Here is a 24,479-nt window from a genome sequence, read left to right on the forward strand (position 1 = left end):
GTCCATTGCAATTACGTTGTATTGGTTCTAGCAGTTTTCAGTTTATTTTTTTAAATGCCTATAAGACTAGGAAATATGTGATCTGTACTGTAATTGGTGTCCTCTGGGAAGGTTGGTACCACCATCAGTAAGTGTGTATTCAAGACTCCTGCAGACTGATCCGAGAGGAATTCAAGGCCACAGAAATGTTTTTCCTCTTCTGAGAGACAGGCAGCTGTGATCTGTTCTTCTTCGAGGCAGGAGGAGCATCGTGGTGGTGGCAGCCAGACTCCTCACGGTGTCAGCAGGTCGCAGGGTTGACGGCCACCGTAGATGTGCTGAGGCAAGCACACCAGGCCTGGATATTAACTCTCTCTGAAATCTGAACTGAGATTTTCTTATCCAGCCGCCAGAGCTTATCGTTGCTGGCAAGACATCAGATTGAATTGTTCTCACGTGACGTAAGCTCTGTGCATAGCTTCCTTTAGATCATGCTGGAAGCTTAGGAGAATGAAGTATGCTGCACATTTAACTTTTGAGCAGAAACTTAGAGGAATCACTGGAAAACGAATTACAGTAGAACGTGGTTGGTCCAGAGTACTTAAGGGATAAGTATGATCCTGAGTCAGAAAGTATAATCTTGATTTAGAAATTTTGAGTTCGAGGGGTGCCTGGTTGGCCCAGTTGGAGCATGTGACTCTTGATCTTGGGGTTGTGATTCAAGCCTCATGTTGGGTGTAGAGATTACTTAAAAATAAAAAAATAAAAAATCCTTAAAAAGGGACGCCTGAGTGGCTTAATGGGTTAAATGCCTGCGTTTGACTCAGGTCATGATCCCAGGGTCCTGGGATCGAGTTCCGTATGGAGCTCCTTGCTCTCCCTGCTTGTGTGCTCTCTCTGACAAGTAAATAAATCAAATCTTCAAAAAAAAAAAAAAAAAATTCCTTAAAAGAAATTTTGAGTTTTGAAGACACTTCTAGAATGGGGAGGGGCCAAAGTAGCCCTTAGCCTCATTCATTGTTCTTCCTGTCTAGGGCTCGGGGACAGGGTAGATGAGAAAAACGCCCTCCAGATTGCCGGCCTTGGGGTGGACCTCCTACTACGTTTCTGTAGGAAAAACACACTCTGGGTGTCACTGTCTGAACCCAGAGAGCAGATCCTTGTAAATAGGGAGGGGTACAGGCACCCCTCTTTTCATTGTGCTTCACAAATACTGTGTTTTTCACAAATTGAAGGTTTGTGGCAGCCCTGTGGTGAGCAAGTCTGATTGGCACCATTTTCCACCAGCATTTGCTCACTTCATGTCCCCATCCCGTTTTGGTAATTCTCACAGTATTTGAAACTTTTTCATTATGTTTATATTTGTTATGGTGATCTGCGATCAGAGATTTTGACTCCCTGAAAGCTCAAGGTGATGCTTAGAATTTCTTAGCCATAAAGTATTTTTTAGTTGAGGCATGTGCATTATTTTTTAGACATCATGCTGTCACACACTTAATGGACTACAGGGTAGTGTAAACATGACTTTTATGTGCTCTGGGAAACCAAAGAATTCATTGGATTCGCTTTCATGTGAGATTTGCTTCTTTGCGGTGGTCTAGATGATCTCTGAGGTGTGCCTGAACTTGCATTATCTGGGTTCCGTCTAAGCACTGGAATAAGCTCCAGTGTCTTGTTTGTCTCAGATTATGAGAGAATATGCTGACTTTCTAAATAATTGAAACATTAACTTTTGACATTTTTGTAGAACCTTCTCCAGATTTTTTGCATTTTTGTCTGAACTTAGAAAAGCAAGGTATGAGACACAAATAGTGTGATTCCAGGAGGATGGAGGCAGGAGATGGCCCTGTATCAGCCCTGCACCCTCACTAGCACCAGGGTGAGGAGGGCAACGTGACCTGACGGTGTGCAGGGCTGTCTTGTCCTGGTGGCTTATGCCCTGACACGTGGCATTTTCCACTCTTGGGATGCCTGCCTTGTGCCAAAGGGAGGCTACAGGGGTCTCCAAGGCATGTTGCTGCATTTCTCCCAACAGCAGACCTAGGTTTGCTTTTCTCGCTCATACCCGGGTCATCTGAGGCTGTTGAGGAACTTGAAATAGATGGACAGATCCATTCCTTATTCATTTTCCACCATCTACTGACTGCGTCTGCCTCTTGCCAGTGCTCTCTTATCCCTTCCTCTCCTTGTCTCCTTTCCTATTCATTTTGGCTCTTCTGAGATGAGAGCCTGGCTTTCAAAGCAACCACCAGACCGATATGAGCCCTTAATCTAGCAGCTGTAATCTGACAGCACATCGTGTCATGCCGGGGTCAGAAAGGTTTCTGATAGGGTCTGCATTCCTACAGGACACAGAGACATCATTTCGCTTCCCTTTTCTGTCTTGCAGTCTTTGGGCCTGGAACTTTCCTCTGGTTGAGGTTACCACGGGACACCTGACTTCTGAATAAGCACAGTAGCATTTTTAGAGCCCTTCTTCCATATAGGCCTCGTGAAGATCTTCTGAGTGATTCCAATATAAATAAGCGAGGCGCTTGCTTGACGTTATCTTGCATTTAAAAATTCTCAGTATTTCTCTGTTTTGAAAAATAAAAATATATCCAACGCTGAGCCCTAGGACATGTGTGCTTTTGGGGGAGGAGAAGTGCATATCTTGGAAAAACCAACACAAACATTGCCGCATCCCGTGCTAGCCGGTGTGAGTGATGTCATAGGTGTTTTCGGAGGTACCTGTCAGGCGTGTTTTATCAAGGAATGAAGGGAATAACCAAATAATCCTTTTCGGGCTCTTTTTCCTGTCCCGACTCTCAATACCTACTCTCTGTTTTCTACCATCTTCTCTCGCTTCTTCTCCACTCCATAATCATCATTTCTCCTCAGCAACTCACGGTGAAAACAGCACGGTTCCTTATTCTCCATGTTCCGTTACCCTGCCTGCACCTGCGAATCCAGAGCTCATTAAGTCCAGAGAATTCAAAGTTCATACCTGTCCTCTTGTGTGCTCCTCATACATCCTTATGTATTTGCCCACACTTACTCTACGGATACGGCTGGAAAGCTGTGCCCACAGCTAAGAATACCCAGCAGCAAGGCTTCCAGTAAGCTGTGGAAGTTGTCAGTAGTTAGCTTTCCAGGTGCTCTACCCTCCATCCTTGAGAAGGTTATTCGGAAAGAGACAGCTTATACCTGGGATGCGGTCTGCCAAGGGCACTAGCTGTGGCTTAGGGAGCTATTTTCCTCTGCCAGACTTTAAAAATCCCAGAGAGATCTCCTTCCTCACATGTATTATGTTTCACAGTAGGATTTGGGTACTAATTTCTGGTCATACACTGCATTTGTTTTTTTTTTTGTTTTTTTGTTTTTATTGGAGAGAGAGAGCACAAGCAGGGGGAGTGGCAGGCAGAGGGAGAGGGAGAAGCAGGCTCCCCACTGAGCAAGGAGCCCGATGTGGGGCTCGATCCCAGGACCCTGGGATCATGACCTGAGCCGAAGGCAGACGCTTAACCGTCTGAGCCACCCAGGTGCCCCTGCATTTGTTTCTTTTTTTTTAAAGATTTTATTTATTTATTTGACAGAGAGAGACACAGCGAGAGAGGGAACACAAGCAGGGGGAGTGGGAGAGGGAGAAGCAGGCTCCCCGCAGAGCAGGGAGCCCAGTGCGGGACTCAATCCCAGGACCCTGGGATCATGACCTGAGCTGAAGGCAGTCGCTTAACCAACTGAGCCACCCAGGCGCCCCTGCATTTGTTTCTGATGGAGAAAAACCACACTTTGCTAAAGATAACATAATGTGTGTGTTGGCCACACGAACAGTCATCTGTTCCATTCCTTCCTCTTTAAAAAAAAAAAAAAAAAAAAAAAAACCCATTAAGATTATTTGGCCAGGGAGGAGCAGAAGGAAAGAATTACTATAGTGCCTTGCTACAGAATTCCAATTCTATTTCTTATAGAAATCATATTTTTTTTTGCCAAAACTCTGTTTCTGGGTGATGTCATCCCTTTGCCTCTCCAGATCACTGATGCTCACACTGTCATATTGTGCTACCATCTCCCTGAGGGCCTGGAAAGATAGAGACCACAGGGTCCCACCCATAACATTCATGACCGTGACCTGGGAGGTCTGGAGCCCGAGAATTTGCATTTCTTAGCACATTCCTGGTGATGCTGATGCTGCTGAGCTCGAGACCACACTTTGAAAACAATTATGTAACCTGAATGGTTTCAGACATATTTACAGCACTCGTTGAAATACTACATTTGCTTAATCCTACATTTGTAGGAACTATAAACATGCTTACAGGTGAACATTTATCTTTTCTAAAGTTTCCTTTAGGTAGAACTGTTGGCTTCTGTTGAGTGGAGTTCACCTCCTAAAGTGCTTTTCTGTCTGTTTTTTTCAGCTGTTTAGAATTTGGTAACAGACAAGGGGCCTTTGCCCTGTGCTTCATAGAGAATGGGAAAGAGTACGGTTGTCAGAGCAGAGTGAACACTGCCTCCTAGCAGCTGAGAGGATGGGGAGCCCCAGAGCGAGTTCCTTCCAGCAGTGACTTGCTCACGAGCTTTCTAAATCCACAATCTGGGGCCATGATCTCTAGATGTCTTCTCAGTGGTGGGTTAATGTTAAGAAAGAGCATAGGTTACTGTGAGCAGTGCCTACATGCATCTTTCCAATTGCAAAAATAATAAATTACTTTTTAATTGTCAGGCTCTTTGCCCAGTACTGAATGGAAGCTTTACGCCTGGATTTTTATAGTATGTCTCACTTGAAATGTATCAAATTCTTAAAACTGGAAGAACCCAAAGCATCACTTAAGATGGCTACTTTTCTACAAGTTCAGTCCTCATCACCTGTTTTGTTGACCCAACTCTCAGATGGCTCTGAGCCTCGTCATCCCTGGCTAGCCCTTCCATATTTACCTTCAGACAAATCAACAAACCGAGGCTATGAACTGGCATCTGTGAAAAAGATGAGCCTTATTTAAAGCTAGTTCTTAAAATATAACCAATCACAAATATGCTCAAGGTATCACTCGTAATTTTTTTCAGAACCCAGAGAGGGCTTCTGTACTGTGCTCTTGGCCTCAGTTAAAGGCCTGGCTCCTGGTTCTTCCGGGGAGGGAGGGAGATGGACTGGTTCAGTTAAGTGAGTGCTCTGCCCTGGAGCTCCCATGTCTTCGCAGACTGCCGATAAAATTGTATGTAAGCAGCAGGCAAAATATAACTGGCCTTTCAGTAACACAGAAGGCACCTGAGAATCTTAGAAAACCATTATGTATGATGAAGGGCTTTAAATGGAGTCTGATTTCTGCTTTGTTACAAATAAAAGAAAGTAAATAGTACTGAATCCATTGATTTGTGTTTAGAGGGAGATGAATGTCAAAAAGGAAGAGTAGTCTGTTACCCCAAACTCAGCTGACTTGTGACGAGTAAAGGAAGCAGGTGCAGGTTTGCCGAGTGGGCTCCCTCAGGCCATCGGACTAGGGTAGTAAAGCTGCATGTGGCCACTCTTCCCCCTTGTATCACTGAGAGTTGCTGAGTGACCTCTTCTGTTCACGCCTCGTGTCTTTCCAGGTCCTAGTGTGCAAGTTTCCCTTCTTGCACCTCTGTTCCTGCTGTTGGGTTCTTGGATTGGGCTGTCTCTTCCTCCAGACCTTCGTACAGGTCTAGAAAATTCTAGAATACAGTTCCCCTCCCTGGCCCCCCTCGCCAGTGTAATGTACACATGTCCTTCAAGTCTCATTCTGGCCACCTTGGCTCCTGCAAAGCCTTTCCTGACCTGCAGGCCTGGGCCACATGCTCCCCACATGCTCCTGGGTCACAGGGCAGTCTTAAGCGAGGGTGGCATTGCTGCTGAGCATGGCTGTGTTGGCCCCTTCAAAGGCCAGTTCAGCACAGGGAGTGCGTATTGTGTGCTGTTGTTGGCCATTGAATCCCACTACCTTGGTGGGACTCCAAGAAATACTCTGCGTTAACCAATGAATTAATTATCCAGAATGTGCATAATAGATTCAGTATGGGGATCAGCAGCCAACCAGTGAAGAGTGCTAAAGATTCCAAAGTTCTCTGTCCATGCCTGTGTTCTCCTGGGGTTGTGCTAAGTGCACTGCTGAGCTTGAATCAGAACCGTGGCCTCTGGCATATTTTTTGCTGCCATGAGGGGGGTCCAGACACTCTTTCTTCAGGCCTGCAAACAAAGTGGGGAGAGAAATGGTCATCCAATAACCACTGGCAACTGAAGAACAAGTCTTTCAAAGTAAAACAAAAAAATATGTCAAAGTAAATAGTTTATCCATAACACTATTCAGAAAGATTTTCATAAAAATCCCCTAGATCATGAGCTGCTATTTATCTAAATATTTATGTTGCTCTCACAGAAAATCACCAGTACCTGTAAGAAATGTTTTTCCCCAAAAACATTTCAAGATGTAATGGAAATTTTTAAAAACTGGGTCAAGGAAGTTTTTAGCACTTTATCTGTTAGAAAGGCTTATATGGCAAATGCATGTAGTACCAGTGTAGGCCTCTGCGGTGTCTGTTTTGTTTTGTTTTGTTTTAACTCGGTTTCTTTTTAGCTGTGGCTACAGAAATAGCTAAATGTATTTGTCTTCTGGACGGCGACTGAGACTAAATGTATTTTTCTGGATGGAGAGTGAGACTAAATGTATTTGTCTTCTGGATGGAGACTTCCGTTTGGTTTCTGCAAGAGGTAGAAGTTCGGCTTACCTCCCAGTAATCCAACTATCACGCCACTAAATTAGCAATGAAAGAAAAGCATAGAAATTATTAATTAATTAATTATTAATGAAAACATTTTGTTTTCCATTCATCTGTTGATGGACACTTGGGTCACTTCCACCTTTTGGCTGTTGTGCATAATGCTGCTGTGAATGTGGGTGTGCAAAAATTTTTTCGAGTCCCTGCCTAGGTTTTTTTTAATGTATACCCAGAAGTGGAATGGCTGGGTCAAATGGTAATTCATTGGTTAATTTTTTGAAGACCTGCTATCTGTTTGCCACAGCGGCTGCACATAGCACGTTCCCACCGGCAGTGCACGGGGTTTCTCCACATCCACGCCAACAGTTGGTACTTTCTGTTTTTTTGGTTTTTGTTTTTCACGATAACCATCCCAAATGGGTGTGAAGTGACAGCTATGTGGTTTTGATTTGCATCAGCACGTAACCTCTTAATCTCAGCTTCACTGTTTGCTTCTTTGGGGATGTTTCTCATGCTAGTACTAAGCAGCTCCTCCCCATGACCTCCATAGCATGGCAAGAGCCTGGTAGAGTAACAAAATAGAGTTACCCCGCGGAGTTTATAACACAGGAAGCGGTTCATTATGAGTTAGGTCCGCGGGTAGTAACTACAAGTGGAATTGTATACAAACTGGCCCGCTCACCCCATTCTTCCTTAGTGCATTCTGTTTCACCTTTTTGAAAGTTCCCACTAGATTATAGTCCCCGGAAATATGACAGAATCAAGCATGAGTAGTTCAGCAAACAAATGGGAAAAGACACATGTAAAATTTTCCTTAGCCTGGCGGCAATAATTCTCAAAGTATGATTGCTGGACAAGCATCAGTGTCACCAGGGAACTTGCTAGAAATGCAGATTATCAGGCCTCACCCCAGACCTGCTGAATCTGAGTCTCTGGGGCGGAGCCCTGCAGCCTCCGTGTGAACAAGTTCTCCCAGTGACACTGATGCTCAGATTTGGGAACCACTGAATTGTGGCATATGAAATTGGTTCCAGCCCATTTGAACAGCACTGTGTTATATGGTAAGATTCCGAAATGAATTATTGAATGTCATTTATTTTTGATCATTTACACTGGGCATGACATGGCAAAAAGATGAGTGACAAGGACAATATTCTAAAAGCCCAGACTCTGAAGTACTTACATTTAACTTTAGGAAATGTGTTTTGGGAGGCAGGGAGGGATAAACACACATGCATATACTAACTTTAAACACTGTTGTTTAAAGATTAATAGACTGTTCTGTGGTTGACGACTGAGTTCTGTAAAAAAGTTTATTTCAAAAGAGAATGAGAATGTTTGATCATGTCACATGGATTGGCTTCAGGTCTGTGGAGTAAACACTTCAAAGACACATTTTGTAGAAGAAGAGAAAGCGCCATCGAAGAGATAATCTGGGGATGTAGAAACAGAGAGTAGTATCAGTTGACAGCTAGTGGCCTAAGTATTGACAGTGAGTCAATTTTGATTAAAAGAAGGCCATATTAGACAACCAGGGCAGGTGATCTAACATAATGATAAAACCAAAAGGCAGCTTTTTTGAGATAAGAACAGAGAGAGTATTGATCAGTGGAATAGAGTTTGCCTCTAATCCATTGGCACTCAGATTTTTTTGGTCAAGGAACTACTTCTCTGGACAAAGAGAGAGATCCATTTACCAAACAGAAGGAAAGAATGATCCAGCTATTGATAAGAAACCAACCAGGTGACCTGGATTTGGAAGTAGTGGGACTGTTGAATATATGCATAAATTGTTGATGTTCAAAAACCAGCATGACTGGAAATAGGTCCAGAGTGTACCTGGGAGGCTTGGCGAACCACACAAACGACATTTCTACTCTCCAAAGTGAAAGATAAGAAGTTCTAAGAATCAGGAGTGCCTGGGAGCATGGTCCCACCCTTCCCTGTTATTTCTTCCCAGCCATGTGCTAAGAAGAAAATCAATATTAATACTTAAGCTATCTGGGATGGAAGAAGAAATAAAGGACATTACAGATTGTTCTCAGCATCCATTTTTTCTCCATCAATAAGAAAATAGTGATTAAATCTTGAGGAAAGGAGAGAAATATTTGACGAGGGTATCGGTTTTATAAAAATGCAGAGGTGCTTTACAGCAAATATTTGAAACAGTGGATCAAGTTGATGAAGCTGTAGAAATAGAAATAGTATCAAAGAGGGTGTTCTTTGGTTTTCTTTTGTAAAAGTGGTTATTTGTGAGCAGAAATTGCAAAAAGGTGAGATATAAAAATTACTTAAAGGAATGAAAACTGGAAGAGATGGTCAGAATGGGAAATACGTAAGTCAGTGCATTTATTGAACACCTACTCTGATCCCAGTGTGGACATGTGGGATTAAATCAAGTTCTACTACTTAGAGGGATTATATTCAAATAGGGGACCTAAAACCTAAACAAAAATAATAATATATTAGTAAAAGCCCTGAGAGAGGTTGATTTTCTGCCAATCTAGTAATTATCCTCCCATTCCACTTGGAAAATGACTTCCTAAAAAAGGGGGGGGCGGGGCAGGTAGAATGAATGGCTTATCCCAACTGATAATTCTTCATAATCTCTGGTTCAAAAGCATGAGAATAGAAAAAAAATCATTCCTTTAAGGGACAGTCAGAAGGAGAGAACAAGAAGACATGGTCTGATATTAGAAAATTTCAAAAGTTAGCACAGTGTTCAGTGAAAAGAAATGATACAGAGTAAGTATAGCATTTGGAGAAGGAAAGGGAGGAAATTTGGACAGTGGGAGGAAGCTCAACTACAGGAATTGAAGGCAGATGTTTCAAAATGGAAGAGAAGGTACAGGACTGAGTCTATTAGATTTTAGTGCAGCCAAAGAAAGTTTAACAAATATGGTACCTGTGATGGCTTAAAAAGGTGTCCACAAATTCTTTGATACCCTTCTCCTCAAAGGGTGGAGCCAGATTGCCTCACCTTCAGGAGGGGCTGCACTTAATGACTCACTTTTAATGAACAGAATGTGGTGGAAGTCTCTCTGATCACTTGGTCATGAGGGAGTCAGTCAGCTGCAGGTTGTGAACAAACTCAAGTAGCCCGGGCGCCTGGGTGGCTCAGTCGTTAAGCGTCTGCCTTCGGCTCAGGTCATGATCCCAGGGTCCTGGGATCGAGTCCCACATCGGGCTCCCTGCTCTGCAGGAAGCCTGCTTCTCCCTCTCCCACTCCCCCGGCTTGTGTTCCTGCTCTCGCTATGTCTCTCTCTGTCAAATAAGTAAATAAAATCTTTAAAAAAAAAAAAAAAAAAGAAACTCAAGTAGCCCTGTGGAAAGGCCCATAAGACCAAGAACAGAGGCCTCCTGAGTGGTTCATGTGAGCAGACCTGGTTCTTAGAAGCAGCTTTTGCATCCCCAGTTGAGACTTCAGATGATGTCTTGACTACAGCCCATTAGGAGCTGAGTGGCTTTAGCTCAAGGTTTAAGGCACTCCCAAATTCCTGAGCCACAGAAACTGCAATTATAAATGTTTGCTGTTTAAGCCACTGAATTTAAGGATGATGTGTGACACAGCAATAGACAAGTAATATGGTACCCCAGGTAGAAGGCAAGACTATAAGAAAGGCGACAATAGAAAATGACAAAGTTCAGCAGACACAGCTTTACCATTGGTAGTTTAAAGAAAGAGCAAACAAGTACTTGTCATGTTGCTAAGTTTATTTTCCCTCTGCTGAAAATCAGGAGGGGACCTCAAAGATACTTAGTGGCAGATAGTTCAGTGGCCATCTATTTAGTGCTTATGTATCAGATCCATTATTTCTCCTGTGTATATAAAAATGAGATAGAAATGAGCCTCTTCCTCAGGGAGCTTGGAGCCTAGTAGGAGAGACAGATATAAGCAAGTAAGGATGACAGCATGATCACGTGTGAAGTAAAAGGTGGTGCTTCTGCAATAGGAAGTAGACCTCTTCTAGTTAGCTTAGAAAGTTAAGTATTCTCTAGAAATTCTAGTCAAGAGAAATCTTTTTAAATATTGACAAGATGCTGATTGCTATCTTTATAAAGTTTCATAAAAGGAACTTAAAGAAGAGCCCTAAATGACAGTGTTTGCTTAATATTTCCCCGAAGATGTACTTCTGACATTACTATAGTTTATTAAACTGTTCCAGTCTCTTCCCAATTTCAGAAATTATCTCTGTTTTGTGGTTGAGAAAATTGAAGCAGAAAACCATTGGGAAATCTGTGCAAGGTCACAACACTAGTCACTAAAGGAGCCAGAATATGAACCCAAGCAGCCTGGTTCCCGAGCCTCTAATACAACCAACTATCCTGCTTCTCAATAGCGTAACTGTAATAGAGACCTGGAGTCTGAACAAATTACCACTTGTCCAATGTCACACGACCAGTTTCCACTTCTGGTCATGGTGGACTAATTTCTCACAGACTAACACTTTCTGCCAAAAACACCTCGAAAATCTGGACGAAACCGTGAAACAAAAAGCAACCAAGAAGTAGTCTTTCAGGAGCCTACAGTGCTGGGGGGCAAAAATTGGAGGTCAAGGCCACCCAGGAGACAAGGCCCCAGAAAAAAATCCAGGCCTTTAGTATGGACTCCCCAAAGTCTACATACTAGATGCAAAGGCAAACCTGAAATTAACCGTCATCAGTTCTGTTCCTCATTGGATTAAGGTGTTCTGCCCCACTGTCACTGAGTACTGAAGCAAAAGCAAATCCTCTCTGGAGGACACTAGCACCATTTCAAACCTCATATTAGTATGCAGCATTCAAATTAAAGTACCAAAAGACAAGACTGAATTACCAAAAACAAAGAGGGGAGGAAAAGAGAACAAAAAGAGACCCATAGAAGCCCAGAGTTTGAATGTGTCAATGTGGTCTGTAAGGTATATGGATTAAGAAATTCAGCAAGATGAATTTGAGTAGAAAATTAGAAGCAATAAAAAGGAACAAAAGTGAGAATTATAAGACTGAAAAATACAATAACTGAAATTAAGAACTTGGTGAGTTTACCGTAGATTAAACACAGCCAAAGAAAGGATTAGTAAATGGGAGGAATTAGAGATTTTAGGATACACACACAAAAAGGACAGAAAATACAGAAAGAGCAACAAGAGATTTTGCCATGGACTGAATGTGTGTCTCGCCTCACCACTGCCAAAGTCACATGCTAAGGCCCTACTGGGGACAATGTGATTGTATTAGGTTGGTGGGGCCCTCATGAATGGGATTAGTGCTATCATCAAAGAGGCCCTAGAGAGCTCTCTTGCCCTTCCGCCTTCCGAAGACACCATGAGAGGATTGTGAAGCAGGAAGCAGCCCCTCATCAGATACCAAACCTGCCAGCTACTTGATCTGGACTTCCCCACCTCCAAAACTGGGAGAAGTAAATTTGTCTTTAAACCACCCAGTTTATGGTATGCGGTTATGGTAGGCTGAACTGAGATTTACAGGACCCAGGTGAGAAATTTAACATGCATGTAATTGGTGTCCCAAAAGAATGGATGGGGAGGGGGGAGAGGTCGGCAAGAGGGTGGAGGCGGTATTTGAAGCGATAAGTACCAGTGCCACCTGACTAGTGGATAGCCAAGACAGGTCTCCCTGCTTCCAATTTAGCACCTTTAAAACATTCTTTATTGGGCGCCTGGGTGGCTCAGTCGGTTAAGCGACTGCCTTCGGCTCAGGTCATGATTCTGGAGTCCCGGGATCGAGTCCCGCATCGGGCTCCCTGCTCAGCGGGGGGTCTGCTTCTCCCTCTGACCCTCTTCCCTCTTGTGCTGTCTCTCATTCTCTCTCTCAAATAAATAAATAAAATCTTTAAAAAAAAACCAAAACATTCTTTATTGGAACACATAACACACAGGAAATGTCTTTTAAGTATATTACTAACCCAGGTCAAGCTTAGGAAACAGGACATTGCTGGTACTCTAGAAGCTACTGCCCACCCCCAGATTAGCCTCCTGATTGCACCACCCCTCGCCCTAGAGGTAACTGCTACCTTTAATTTTATGATAATCATTTTCTTGATTGTTATGTGTGTATCCCTAAACAGTACATTTTAGCTTTGCTTGCTTTTGAATTCTATAGACGGTATCATCCTACTGTAGCTATTCTTCCTTCTTTTGGTCCATACTCTGTGAGATTTATTTAGTCCATGTTGATGCATCTGTGTCATTGTTTGATGAAGTATATACCTCATCTTTTTATCCATTTTCCTATTGGTGGACGTGAAGAGTGTGCAAATCATATCAATAATCCTGCTTGGACATTCCTAAACCTGTACTCTGGGACACATGTGCATGCTTCTCTAGAGCACTTCTCTAGAGTACATTCCTGCCATGAGATTGCGGAGTTCTTAAGAATGCCTGTTTTCATCTTCTCCATGATGCAAAAACAGTAGTACTGGCTTGGACCCCCACCAACCGTGAGGAGTTCCCCAGTCCAGCACACTTTCCACCTCAGAATCCCTGTGGCACATTGGCCTCCCAGTGAGGGACACTCAACAGGCTGAAGCCTGGGCCCCAGCGTGGAAAGCTTATTAGTTACCTCATATGGGCCTGTGTCTTCAGATCAGTAACACCCCCAAACAAAAACCTGTGTGGAGAGAGAAGGCGGGGCTGGAGTCTGTTGGGGTCCTCTTTCTCAACGTAAGTATTCACACAAAACCCTGTCAAGGTCCTTTGACCGGCTAGCTTCAAGGTGGAGTGCGGAGGCACAGTATCGGCCACCGCTGCCAGTAGAGGGGAGCGTGGCGTGGTTTTTTTCATCCGACTCCCCGAAGTCATTCCAGAAAATGGACAAGGTGTGGACAAGGCTGGTGGCACCGCCTCCCCAGGGGTCTTCCCCCGCCTCGTGCTCTTTCTCTGGAGGCAGGGTTATTTTGGGTGTGGAACCATTCCATCGCTGTCAGACCCAGGGAACTGGCCCAATTTAAGGAAAAGAGATTCTGTCCACAGCATCCCAGCTGTTTCATTGAGGCAGTTCCGCACAGGAATGTCAAGCGGGGCCGGACTCCTTAGGACAGAATCAGAAGGGCATCCGCAGCCTGGGGGTGAGGTTGGCCACAGATCTCCCTGCTGTGAGGGGCTACTCATCAGGCATGTTCGTATCTTTTTCCCATGGCTCTGAACATTTGAAAACACTGCTGGTGGTTGGCGCAGATTGCATTTCTGTATTCAAACTGTATCAGCATCCCGTGGATGGCTCACTGAGACACAGATGGCCGGGGTTAAAACACAGATGGCTGGGCCCCACCCTTGAGTTTGATTCAGCAGGTCTGGGGCGAGGCCTGGGAATTTGCTTTTTCTGACAAGTTCCCGGGTGATGCTGCTGTTGGTACTGGTCTTGGGAACACACCTTGAGAACCACTGGTCTAGCTCATCTTCAGGCTTCCTTCGGCGCTAGTTAGTGATGTCGATTGAAAATCCGCTTGGGATGAACCGAGAATTCCCCCAAGTGTTCAGCATTCCTGCTTGACATCAACTGGGTTCGTTCTATGTCCTTAACTTTGAAGGTTTCTGCTCAAGAGCCCATGAAATTAAAAAGTACCTTCTCCGCTGCATCGGCCCTACTGCCGTAACACACAAATACACGTGGCACGCCATGGTGTTAAATTAAGGAGCTTAAATTAAAAGCACATTTCCCTGTTCAGTAAGTCATCTGTTGATCATTTGGCTTAATTAAAATTGGGTCTATCATGTACTTACCCTGACTCACATACTACCTCAACTTCGATGCTGCTTCATCTGTGAATTGATTAAAGGATCTGTAAAACTAGCACAGTGCCTGGCTTGTGCTAAACTATAAAAGTGAGATTGCCTTCCGTCTTCATCTAAAGGCACAAACTTCTGGCACAGAATATATATATATATATATATACACACATACATACATATATACATACATATATACATATATGTATAGATATATAATGTAATAGAAGCTTGAAACTAAACATTGCTTTAAGGAAGACCTGAAGCCCTCAGGAGAGGGGTGAGTGGTTCATAAGCTGTATGTACTGCTGCGTAGGGATGCGGTGTCCTGATGCACTAGGACTAATAACTGTTGTGACAGAGACAGCGATGCCGGTGCTCCAGGCCTTGCTCCCACGTGGAGGACATGTCAGGCAGTACTTGTTGCACTTGGTTCTTTTTTCAGAGCCATACACAGCAACCAACTTGGAAAATAATATGGAGGACACTGAGGCTAGCTTGCATCCATCTTATTCAGTCCCATGAAAACAGTCATGATTTGAGAATTGATTAGAATGACTTAGAATGATGTTTTGTGCCATTTAGAATATTATGTTGACAGGGCGGGTTGCCAGGATCATCTGTGACATCAGGGTTTGTCATGGTTCATTTCTAAGAGGTCTAGTGGAGGAAATAATTTCCAAGTTCTGTGTCCTCCTCCCCACCCCCTAGACCCTCTCATGGCCATGATTCTGAAAATCCTATGTAGCGTGAGGTTGAATCAGAGATCAGTCTTTCTGTGTCTTCCTGAAGGTCCAGCCTACCAGGACTTCCTGGGTCTCCTCCGGGGCATCAAGTCCCGGGGTTAGCACGGAGATAAGAAGGGGCTTTTCTCTCAAAGGTTTGTTTCCCTTTGGTCTGTTTGGGGTAGAGGGATCCATAAATACAAACTGTGAATACAGTTGTCTCTCGATTCTTGCACAGTAGCAGCTGTGACTGGTAGGTGAGCCCCACAGTGCTTTTGCAGTGTTGAATGCCCTTGGATACCCATTTCCCTGGGATGTCATTGGTTCATGGGATTTTCACTTGTTTTGCAAGATTTGCACACTTTGGACCAAAGGTTTGTAAGCTCCGTGTAAAAGACAGTGGCTGAGGTGCTTGTTAATTTTGTCCCCGTGGGAAGGGCACAAAGCTGGGTGGTCCTCAGCAGCAGGAAGTTGCTGGGTTTTGAGAAGCACTGAACCCAGCTTTAGGAATTCCGTTAAGAACTGTAGTAGGCTCCCACCATCTGTACGGCTCTCTGGAATACAGCAGTGGAGAAGACGTGATCCACCTGGCCTAATGCATAGTGAAGGGATAGGACATACGTGTAAATTGTTTATTACAGTGCAGTTACTGGGATACACTCTGCTCCTGTCACTGGAAACTGTCAGCTTTCTGCTGTATGGCAAGCAAAGGAGGGGAAGAACTTATCTTGATTGAGAGAGAATGGGGAGGCTTCTTCGGGGTGGAAAAGTAGGGGCCAGTCTCCTATTTCCCCATCAACTGCACTGGCTAGTCAGTGTCTCATAAGAGGCAGGACCAATGTTAATAACAATAATGGTATCTTTCTAAAATTGATTCACATATAAGTAAGTCACAAATTCAGACACTTCTCAATAAAATCTGCGCTTCAACCATAGTACAGCCATCCCCCTGGGATTTACAAACCATGTTTAAAATGCAGCCAAGAGTTTTCAACTGCTCTTAAAGTATTTATTTTTAAATAGCTTAGAATTAGAAAAATTTTTGATGGCTTCATTTCTAATAGTCCGAGGAAGGGAGATTTCTAGCTGCTGCCTATATGCAAACCACTTTTTAAAAATTCCCAGTTTATCAGAAACAGGTTGGCAAATAAAAAAATTTAAGTTTCTTCAGCATCAGGGTAACACTGGTACCCCATGTGCTATGTATGGGGTCCCCAGTTTTCGAGTAACTAAAATATGTTTGGCATGGAAGCTGTACTAAGCAAAATGCAGCTTTTCTTGGATTCAGAGCGCGCGAACCTCGGACGGCCCCTGGGTGGCTGGGAGCCTCAGGTGCCGCGCTGGGTACTACCGCGCCGGGCGGGCGGGCGGGCTGGCTGGCGTGCGTGCGTGCGTGCGTGCGTCCGTGCGTGCGTGCGCGCGCGCGCTCCCCCCGCGTCTCCTGCGCGTGGCCCCGCCTGACTCGTGTTCGTTTCCTCCCCAGCCCAGTGATTTCTCCGTGTCGCTGAAAGCATCAGGGAAGAACAAACATTTCAAGGTGCAGCTCGTGGACAATGTCTACTGCATCGGGCAGCGGCGGTTTCACACCATGGACGAGTTGGTGGAACACTACAAAAAGGCACCTATCTTCACCAGTGAGCACGGGGAGAAGCTCTACCTCGTCCGAGCGCTGCAGTGACGGCCCCGCCCGCAGCCCCGGCCACCTCCAGGCCCTCGGTGCCGCACCCGCGTCCCCAGCGCCCGGCGGATCTGCCCCAGGACGAAGCCGCGCTCGCGGGCCCTCGGGCGGCGGGCTCCGCTCGGGCCGGTGGTTCATCGGTTCTTGGCTTCCTTTGCCTCGTTTACCTTTGCGTGCAGGTCGGTTCGTTTTTCCACTCGCCTCCCCTTGCCAGGCCGGGCCCTGACACCCACTTTCCGGCCTGCGCTCCTCCCGGCCAGGTTTCCAGAACGGGAGGTGGAAGAGGGCGATGTTCGATCACGTTACTCCTGCTCAACCGAAAACAGCCTCCGTCTGTTCAGGTTGTCGTGCTAACAGACCCCTCGTTAGACAGACGGCGGGCACAGTTGGAACGCCCCGAAGCTGCCGTTAATTAAGCGAACTACGGAAAGCCGGGGCCGGGCGCTCCTGCAGACGTCCGCGGCCCTGGGCCCGGCAGCCGCGACTCCGTGCCCTTTGCCCTTGCGTGGCTTCCAGACCGTCCAGGGAGTGGGCACGCCTGCTGGTAGCAATACCAGAACCACGAGATACGAGAGTAGTGAGGGAAGTCCAGTGCCTTCGGGGCTATGCTTGCAATAAGAGAATTTCCTTGAAAGTCCGTCTGCAGAAGCGAGACCCGTGACTCAAAAAGACAGATGTTGTGGTCGTTTATCCCCCAGATGTGCCATCCGCATAGTGCTTTTTCCTCTCGCCCTTCGGCTTGTTTAAATTTCACAGTTATGTATTTAATTCTCAAAATAATATGTATCCGTAGCCATTTGTTGACACTAATACAGATGATTAAGGAAAACAGCTGATCTTTGGGGAAGGGGAGCTACTGTACACTTTACACGCGCACACACACACACACACACACACCATATATATATATATATATATAATATATATATATTATTTGCTTTACAGGGAATTTTTCAGGGTTTACAAGAGAATATGTGATTGGTAGTAAGAGACACAGAATGTTTATGAAGAAATTGCATTTTCTTTTTTCTTTACATTTGAACTTCTTTATAGTTTAAATATACAGTCTTGAGATGGCACATTCCTACAACTGAAGAAGGGGTCTTGAGACCTCCTAAACTTGCATACTCAGTTTTTTGGATATTGTAATAAAAAAAAAAGTATTATGACAAGACTATGTGTGTATTTATCTTTGGGAAAACTCAGAGTCCGATCTGGGAGAGTAATTGCTCTAGCATTCACTGGACACTCAGTGCCTATGGGGAAACAATTTTTAGAGAGGAGTTTAACAAATTTATTATTTGCCTGTTTTCTTTTTCTACCACCACGTATTTTGTATGCTGAAATAATAAATTTTAATTAGTGAAACTCCAAGAGAAAGCAGAATCTCAAGCTTGGTCGTAACTTTACTCTTTGGAAATTATTCATTAAAAAATGTTGTACCAAACTTTGGTCAGCCACGCTGCTCAGCACCAGCTTTTCTCTCTCCACCCGTGTCTTACTTTCATTCTCTCGGTAAGCAGATCTCGAACAGTCGCAACGTGCCAGGCACTGCGAACAGTCACATCACAGAGGAGTTGTGCCCTTACGGCACAGCTAATGACAGCGCATGTGTGTTCAGCGCCCCGTCTATGCCAGACTCGCAGACACAGCGCCCTCACTCATTCCTCATCACAACCCCCTGAGGTGGTCCTGCTCTCATCCCCCTTAAATAGATGGAGAAAATGGGGCACAAAGTAAATGCACAAATGGCTGGTACGTGGTCGGAGAGGGTTGCAAACCCAGAGAGCTGGCTTTGGCGCCGCACCCTTCCAACATCAGCCCAGGGGGGCTTCCAGGAGAAAGAAGCGATTTGGTGAGAGCTTGCACTTAACCTACCATTCCTGTTCTCTGTGAGTTCATTGTATCTCTTTGTTGCCTTTGATATAAATTAGACGTTTGGGTCTGGTACCTGGAGTTGGGGTACCCAGTTCCATAAGAATATATATCCAGGTGAGTGAAGTGGATCATTACTTTAGACAAAGCACATCTATTCTATACCTTATCCCTGGAAATTTTAAGTCCTTCTGACTTTTTCAGGTCTCACTGTTGTGTGTTCCATTTTGACCTGATGTTAGAATCCCTCCACATAATAAAATGGGTGTCTGGATAGCTGAAAGACTTGGGTTTACACATAGCAATTAAGGAAGAAACAAGCAATTAAAGGACACAATACAGATAGACATTTTGGCTTCAGGAACTTCTCTAAGGCTTATAGTTAAAATTGACCATCATTTTCAATCATGTCCCACACCACCATGGGAAGTCCTCCAGCTGCCTGGGGCCGATCAGGATTCATATTTATAAAAGTTCCAGCATCCCTGGACTTCTGGCACCAGGTGGACCGGTGGAGGGTAGATTGATAGCCACAGTGTGAGCCTGTTGACGGTGGGTAAGGCAGTCCAGGCAGGGTCCCTGTGTGGTTTGGAGTGTGGACGGCCGATGCTCTGTCCAGGTGGCCCTTCTGTCATCACCTTCCTGCATGTCCGAGATTTCCCGGACAGATCTTGAGTTTCCATTCCCTTGCCTCTGCACAGACGGCAAAGGACAATAAAGGGCAGTCATTTTATAGTTGTGTGACTCTGCTCATTTGTTTGCATTCAATGTGCCTTCATTTTTCAGAAACAGTCCTGCTGAGTTACGGCCCTGAACTACCAAGCCCTCACACGTGACGAGTGCCAGATGCTATTAAATCATGTTTCTAGGGAGCTAAAAGTGGCCATGTTTTCTCCCAAAGTGCATCACAAATTATAGTCTTAAATTATAATTAGAATCTTTAGGTCTACTGAAACTCTGACATTTCAAAGTATTTTCGGTGCCAGTACAATTTTGTCTTTGGTTTCTATATGTGAAGTGGTTTATAAACTACTTCTCTACCATTTCTGCCACATGATATCAGAATGCCACATTAATTTTAAGACCAAAGTTTGGAACTGTGAGAGCCTAGAAACGCTTGAAAGTATTCTTTTAAAATAAAACATTTTGGTAAATCCAGGCCTGGTCTTGGGCACTTTCTCACTAGAACTCTGCCATAGGCGTGTAATTCGTGTAATTACCACTCGTGTAATTAATACAGTCGTTTCAGGTCTGTCTGACACCTTGCGGGGCTGCTGTCTGCTCTCCCATGAAGCAGTATCCTTCCAGACTTGGGAGCTGCTGCCAAAGCCAAGTGTGGTGGGAGGGCCCGGTTATCCTTATTAACCCTGTGACTTCAAGCGAACCAGCCAGCTCCTCTGAGCGGGTTTGCTTGCGGGCAAACGGGGCTGCTCCCCATCTTGGCGATTCCCAGGCTTGTGTGAGGATTATCTGGGATAGAGCACTTGACCAACTTCGTAGGACATGCTACACAGCACTCATCAATGCCGGTCAGGCCGATTTGTGTCACATAATCTACTTGACATTTTTCCTCATTTGTTGGAACTTTGGTGCCTCCACCAGCCACGGGCTTCCTCAGAGAGCCCAACTGCAGAGGTCTGGCACCCTGAGACCCTCAGCGTGGCCCCTACCGGCAGGGTCAGCGCCAATCCAACCCCACTCCTTAGAACGTAGACTCTTCAAGTATGCGAGGACATGTGTTCCAAGAAACTCTTCATTCTAAATATGTGACCCATCTTTCATTAGAAGCCCAGGCCCCAGAGCCATACTTAGCTATACCGAGCACCATACTCAACTTACATTCTTACCTCAAGTAGTCGACAAACTCACATCCCCCAAAAAATCCTCCCTTGAGGAGAAAACATTTTTGTTTTCTCCTTGGCGAAGGGGCGGTGGAGGGGGGCGGGGGGCGGTAGAACATCCTCCAAGTTCCTCATATCTCTTAGCCTGAGCTGACAACACAAGAGTCATTGCGTAGTGGGCAAAAGTTGAATAGGCCAACCAGTGTTCAGAACACCTCTGCCCTCTATCTTAGCTTGAGCTGCCATAAAAAAAACAGACAAAAAAACACCATAAACCAAATGGCTCATACACAACAGAGATTGATTTCTCAGTTGTGGAGACTGGAGGTCCCAGATCAGGATGCCAGTGTGGTCAGGTTCTGATGAGAGCCCTCTTCCGGGATGCAGACACCTGACCCACTATGTTGTCTCCTCAAATGGCAGAGAGCCTGCTAGCTCATCAGGGCCGTAGTTCCATTTGTGAGGGCACCATCCTCCTCACCTAACTCCCTCCCAAAGGCCCCACCTCCGAATGCTATCACATTGTGGATTAGATGTTAACATGAATTTGGGGGCAGTGCAAACAGTCCCTAATGCCCTCTTCTCAACAAAAGCTATTCCCACTGCCCTGAGGACACTGGTCATTGCTCTTCTAAATACAGCTCACTCAGATCTAGAGGGCTTATAGTTCCAACCACTCAAAAATGTTCTTTTATGCAGTTTTTCAACCACCAATTCCAATTTGAAGGGGGGCAAAGGGCAGGCATCTGCATTTTTAACATGCTTCTTGGAGATTCTGATGTAGGTGGTTTGAGGCCTACACTTTGGCTACTGTTCTAGTCTACTTGAAACCTTTGGAAAAATCACCTGCTCCCACCCCCTTGTGCTCACATTACTGACGACACACACCTTCTATAGCGTGTCCTTTCTTTGGATCCTATACAGAGAAATGTCAGACCTTGAATAACTAGAGTGGTCTTTTTTGAAAGAGTAATCTTTATTTGCCTTAACCTCCATGTGGATTTCTCATAGCACAGCTCCTAGCTGTACAAGCTAGCTGGAAAGATTCTTTCCATCCTTGGAGGATCCTGTTACTTGACAGGAAGTTATTACCGAAGATGGATGAGCCTGACAGCTGGTATAAAAGCTCACTTTGACAGATTTTTAAAATGCATGGCCTCCTCCCCAGGGGGTGGGCGTTTGGCCAACTCCTCAGCTTGGGGACCAGGTTCTGCAGCTAAAGTCAGTTACCAGAGGACCAGAGCCTGGTACTCCAGCTCCTGCTAATGGGTGAGGGCATGCGGCTTTCCAAGAATAGGTCATGGCCTGGGGAAACCCCAAGTGCAAAGAGGCAGTGGTCCTATCTTCGTGGTTGTCAAACCCTTTTGGCATCTGCCCTGGGAGTAAGCCTGGGCCCTGCCCCTCTCCAGCGGTGTGACCACCACTTTTGGAGACCTCTGTACCTTAACGGCCTCAGAAACACTGGCACAGAGCTACACTCTCTGCATAGCCATTTAAGGATGATATTATAGTTGTCAGACATTATTATACATGTAGATAAGGTGAACTGCTTTGCATAATAATGCAACATGCTTAGAACCTTTGTACAGCTTGTTAAATGATCTGAATGAAAAGGGAAAAATAGATTAATATGCTAAGTTATTATCTAAACGAAGCCCAAGGTAACCCAAGATTCCAGACCACATCTGCTTGTTGAACCACAGAGGCACTGTATTCAAATGATTTCAACCTCCAACTCCCATCTAGTCACAGATTGGATTCAGATGCCAACGGTATTCATTTCTACAAAGCAAGCAGTTCCCTTCCAGCGCTGTGCATAGTAAAGAATCATAAGAAAGGAATGACCTCGAAGTAATGAAACCAATGAAAATATTTGCCTAACCAGAACGTAGATATCCAAATAGCACTTAAATCACAGTGGTCATATTAGGTGTTGGAGGCTCAGCGGTGCAACCTTTGCTAAACAGGCTTTCGGAGCTCTTCTTTGGGAAAGGTCCACCCACACTGCAGGTGTAGCCTCTGACTTCTCAGTGATCGATTTTCTTGGTGGGGATGGTGATGTTGGCTACAAAATTATCTAGAAATCATTTTGAGCAATTGGAAATGTATTTTCTTTACACTTCTTAGTATTTCCCAAATTTTCTACAATGGATATAAATTATTGGAAAGAAATATACATTTAAAAAATTCTTTTGTATTTAAAATTGCATGGGCCAAAACTGGGTGAACACAAAATCCATGCTCAATTGGTTGTATTGGTTGTAGAAAAATATTTAGGAGAAAGATTTCTGCTCTGGACTTTGCTTGGCTTCCTGGTGGTATTAGAAAATAATTTTATCTTTAGGCAATATTTTTATGAAAAATGACATTAAAATCATAATTGCCAAATTAAAAATGTAGTGAAGTCATTTAACAGCATAATGAATATTGTGAAATCCAGAATTTGTAACCTGGGTCATCCAGAACCTTCTCAATGAAGCGTACCCTGACCACCCTTATTCTGTTCTTTTTTCCCCCATAGTACTTAAAATTTCAAACATACTAGATAGCTCACTTATTTGCTATGGTTATTATTTACTATGTGTGTGCGCACACACACATACACACACACACACCACAGCTAGAACTAAGTTTATTTGCCTTGCTACCTAGTGTAACGAAAATAGACCAGTGCTTGGCACATAGTAGGTATTCAGTACGTATTTGTCTAATGGCACTGAATGAATCAACCTAAGACAAAAGAACAATGTGCTTTGAGACCTTTCACGTCTAAAAACACCTTCCTGTTGCTCTTGAAAAAGAATGCTTGCTTGGCTGGATATCGTTCACACATCACATCCTTTTTCTTTCAAAATTCTAGATGCAGCTCTGTCACTTTTCGATACTTAGTTAAGCCACTTTTACTTCATCCCCTCCTTCACCGGTATCACTTGTTTCTGCCTTTCTCATGTAGCCCCACCTCACTCAACCCCACAGCACCTGCTTCCTTTGTCAGGTCCTCATCTGCCCCTCATCCACCACTTGCTATTCTCAACCACCAAGAATTTTCTCACAGCTCCTGCTATACTAAATGGCAGCTTTTGCCCACTTATCTTCACCTGATGTCTTCACTCAACCATCTGTTCTTCCTGAACCTCTGCTTCCATCCTAGCCCCTAAGTGCTCAGCAGCTCCCTCGTCCGACAGAGATGATGAAATCCGGACCCGACTGCCCACACACTCCCACTCCACTTCGAGCCTCAGCTCCCCAGTGCCTCCTCATCACTACTGGTAACTCCACACGGAGTCCGGGCATGCCCGTCTCCCTGCGTCTGCACACCGTCAAGCAGCCGTTTTGGTAAATGAGTAACTTCCTGTGCCCATCAAGCCCCACTGTCCCAGTCCCTCCTCCATTTCCTCCACCCCGCTGCCTCTTCTCTACAAGACCTACAGCATTCATCTGGCTTTGGGGCTGTCCTGGTCGTCCTGGTTGTTGTACTTGTTGTTGCTCGCCAACCTCTCTGGTGTGTCTGTGCTTATCTTCTCTCTCCCCAGGTTATCAACAACCGAGTTCAGGTTCAGTTGTATGCAATTGCCCCTTCTCTCAGGTCAAAAGTGGTTGAATATTGGCAATTTCATATGGTTCAACCTAAATACTTTTCTCAAAGTTCTTAATACTGTGCTCTCTGTACATAGTAGGTGCTTAACAAATATTTGTTGGTTGATTGACAACAGAAAAAGAGAACCTATAAAATGAAATAACATCCTCCCCTCTGGTTAAATAAGAATTAAACAAACCACTTTCAAACGCTAGAAGGAAGCCTCGACATGATCAAACATTAGCTATAAAGAGTACATTCTAAGACCCAGTGGTACTTTGATTTACTCCGAGTTTGCACATGCAAGCCTTAGAGGGAAGGCTTGTGTCTCTCAGGCTCTTGCATCTCTCTCTCTGTGTCTGAAAA

At 44.7% G+C, this 24,479-nt stretch overlaps 1 protein-coding gene across 13 annotated transcripts in view; it reads left to right on the forward strand.

The window, feature by feature from the left end:
• NCK2 (NCK adaptor protein 2) overlaps nt 1-18,289 on the forward strand; it is a 147,672-nt gene extending 129,383 nt beyond the window's left edge. For all 13 annotated transcript variants that reach the window (XM_035001888.1, XM_035001891.1, XM_035001884.1 and 10 more), the window contains one exon: nt 16,626-18,289. In XM_035001888.1, coding sequence (XP_034857779.1) covers nt 16,626-16,820 — 195 coding nt within the window. In that variant the 3' untranslated portion in view covers nt 16,821-18,289. The remainder of the gene's footprint in view (nt 1-16,625) is intronic.
• Nucleotides 18,290-24,479: the final 6,190 nt, after the last annotated feature.

This window comes from Mirounga leonina, unplaced genomic scaffold, assembly GCF_011800145.1.
Source record: "Mirounga leonina isolate KUSES-001 unplaced genomic scaffold, KU_Mleo_1.0 Mir_125, whole genome shotgun sequence".
Classification (NCBI taxonomy): domain Eukaryota; kingdom Metazoa; phylum Chordata; class Mammalia; order Carnivora; family Phocidae; genus Mirounga; species Mirounga leonina.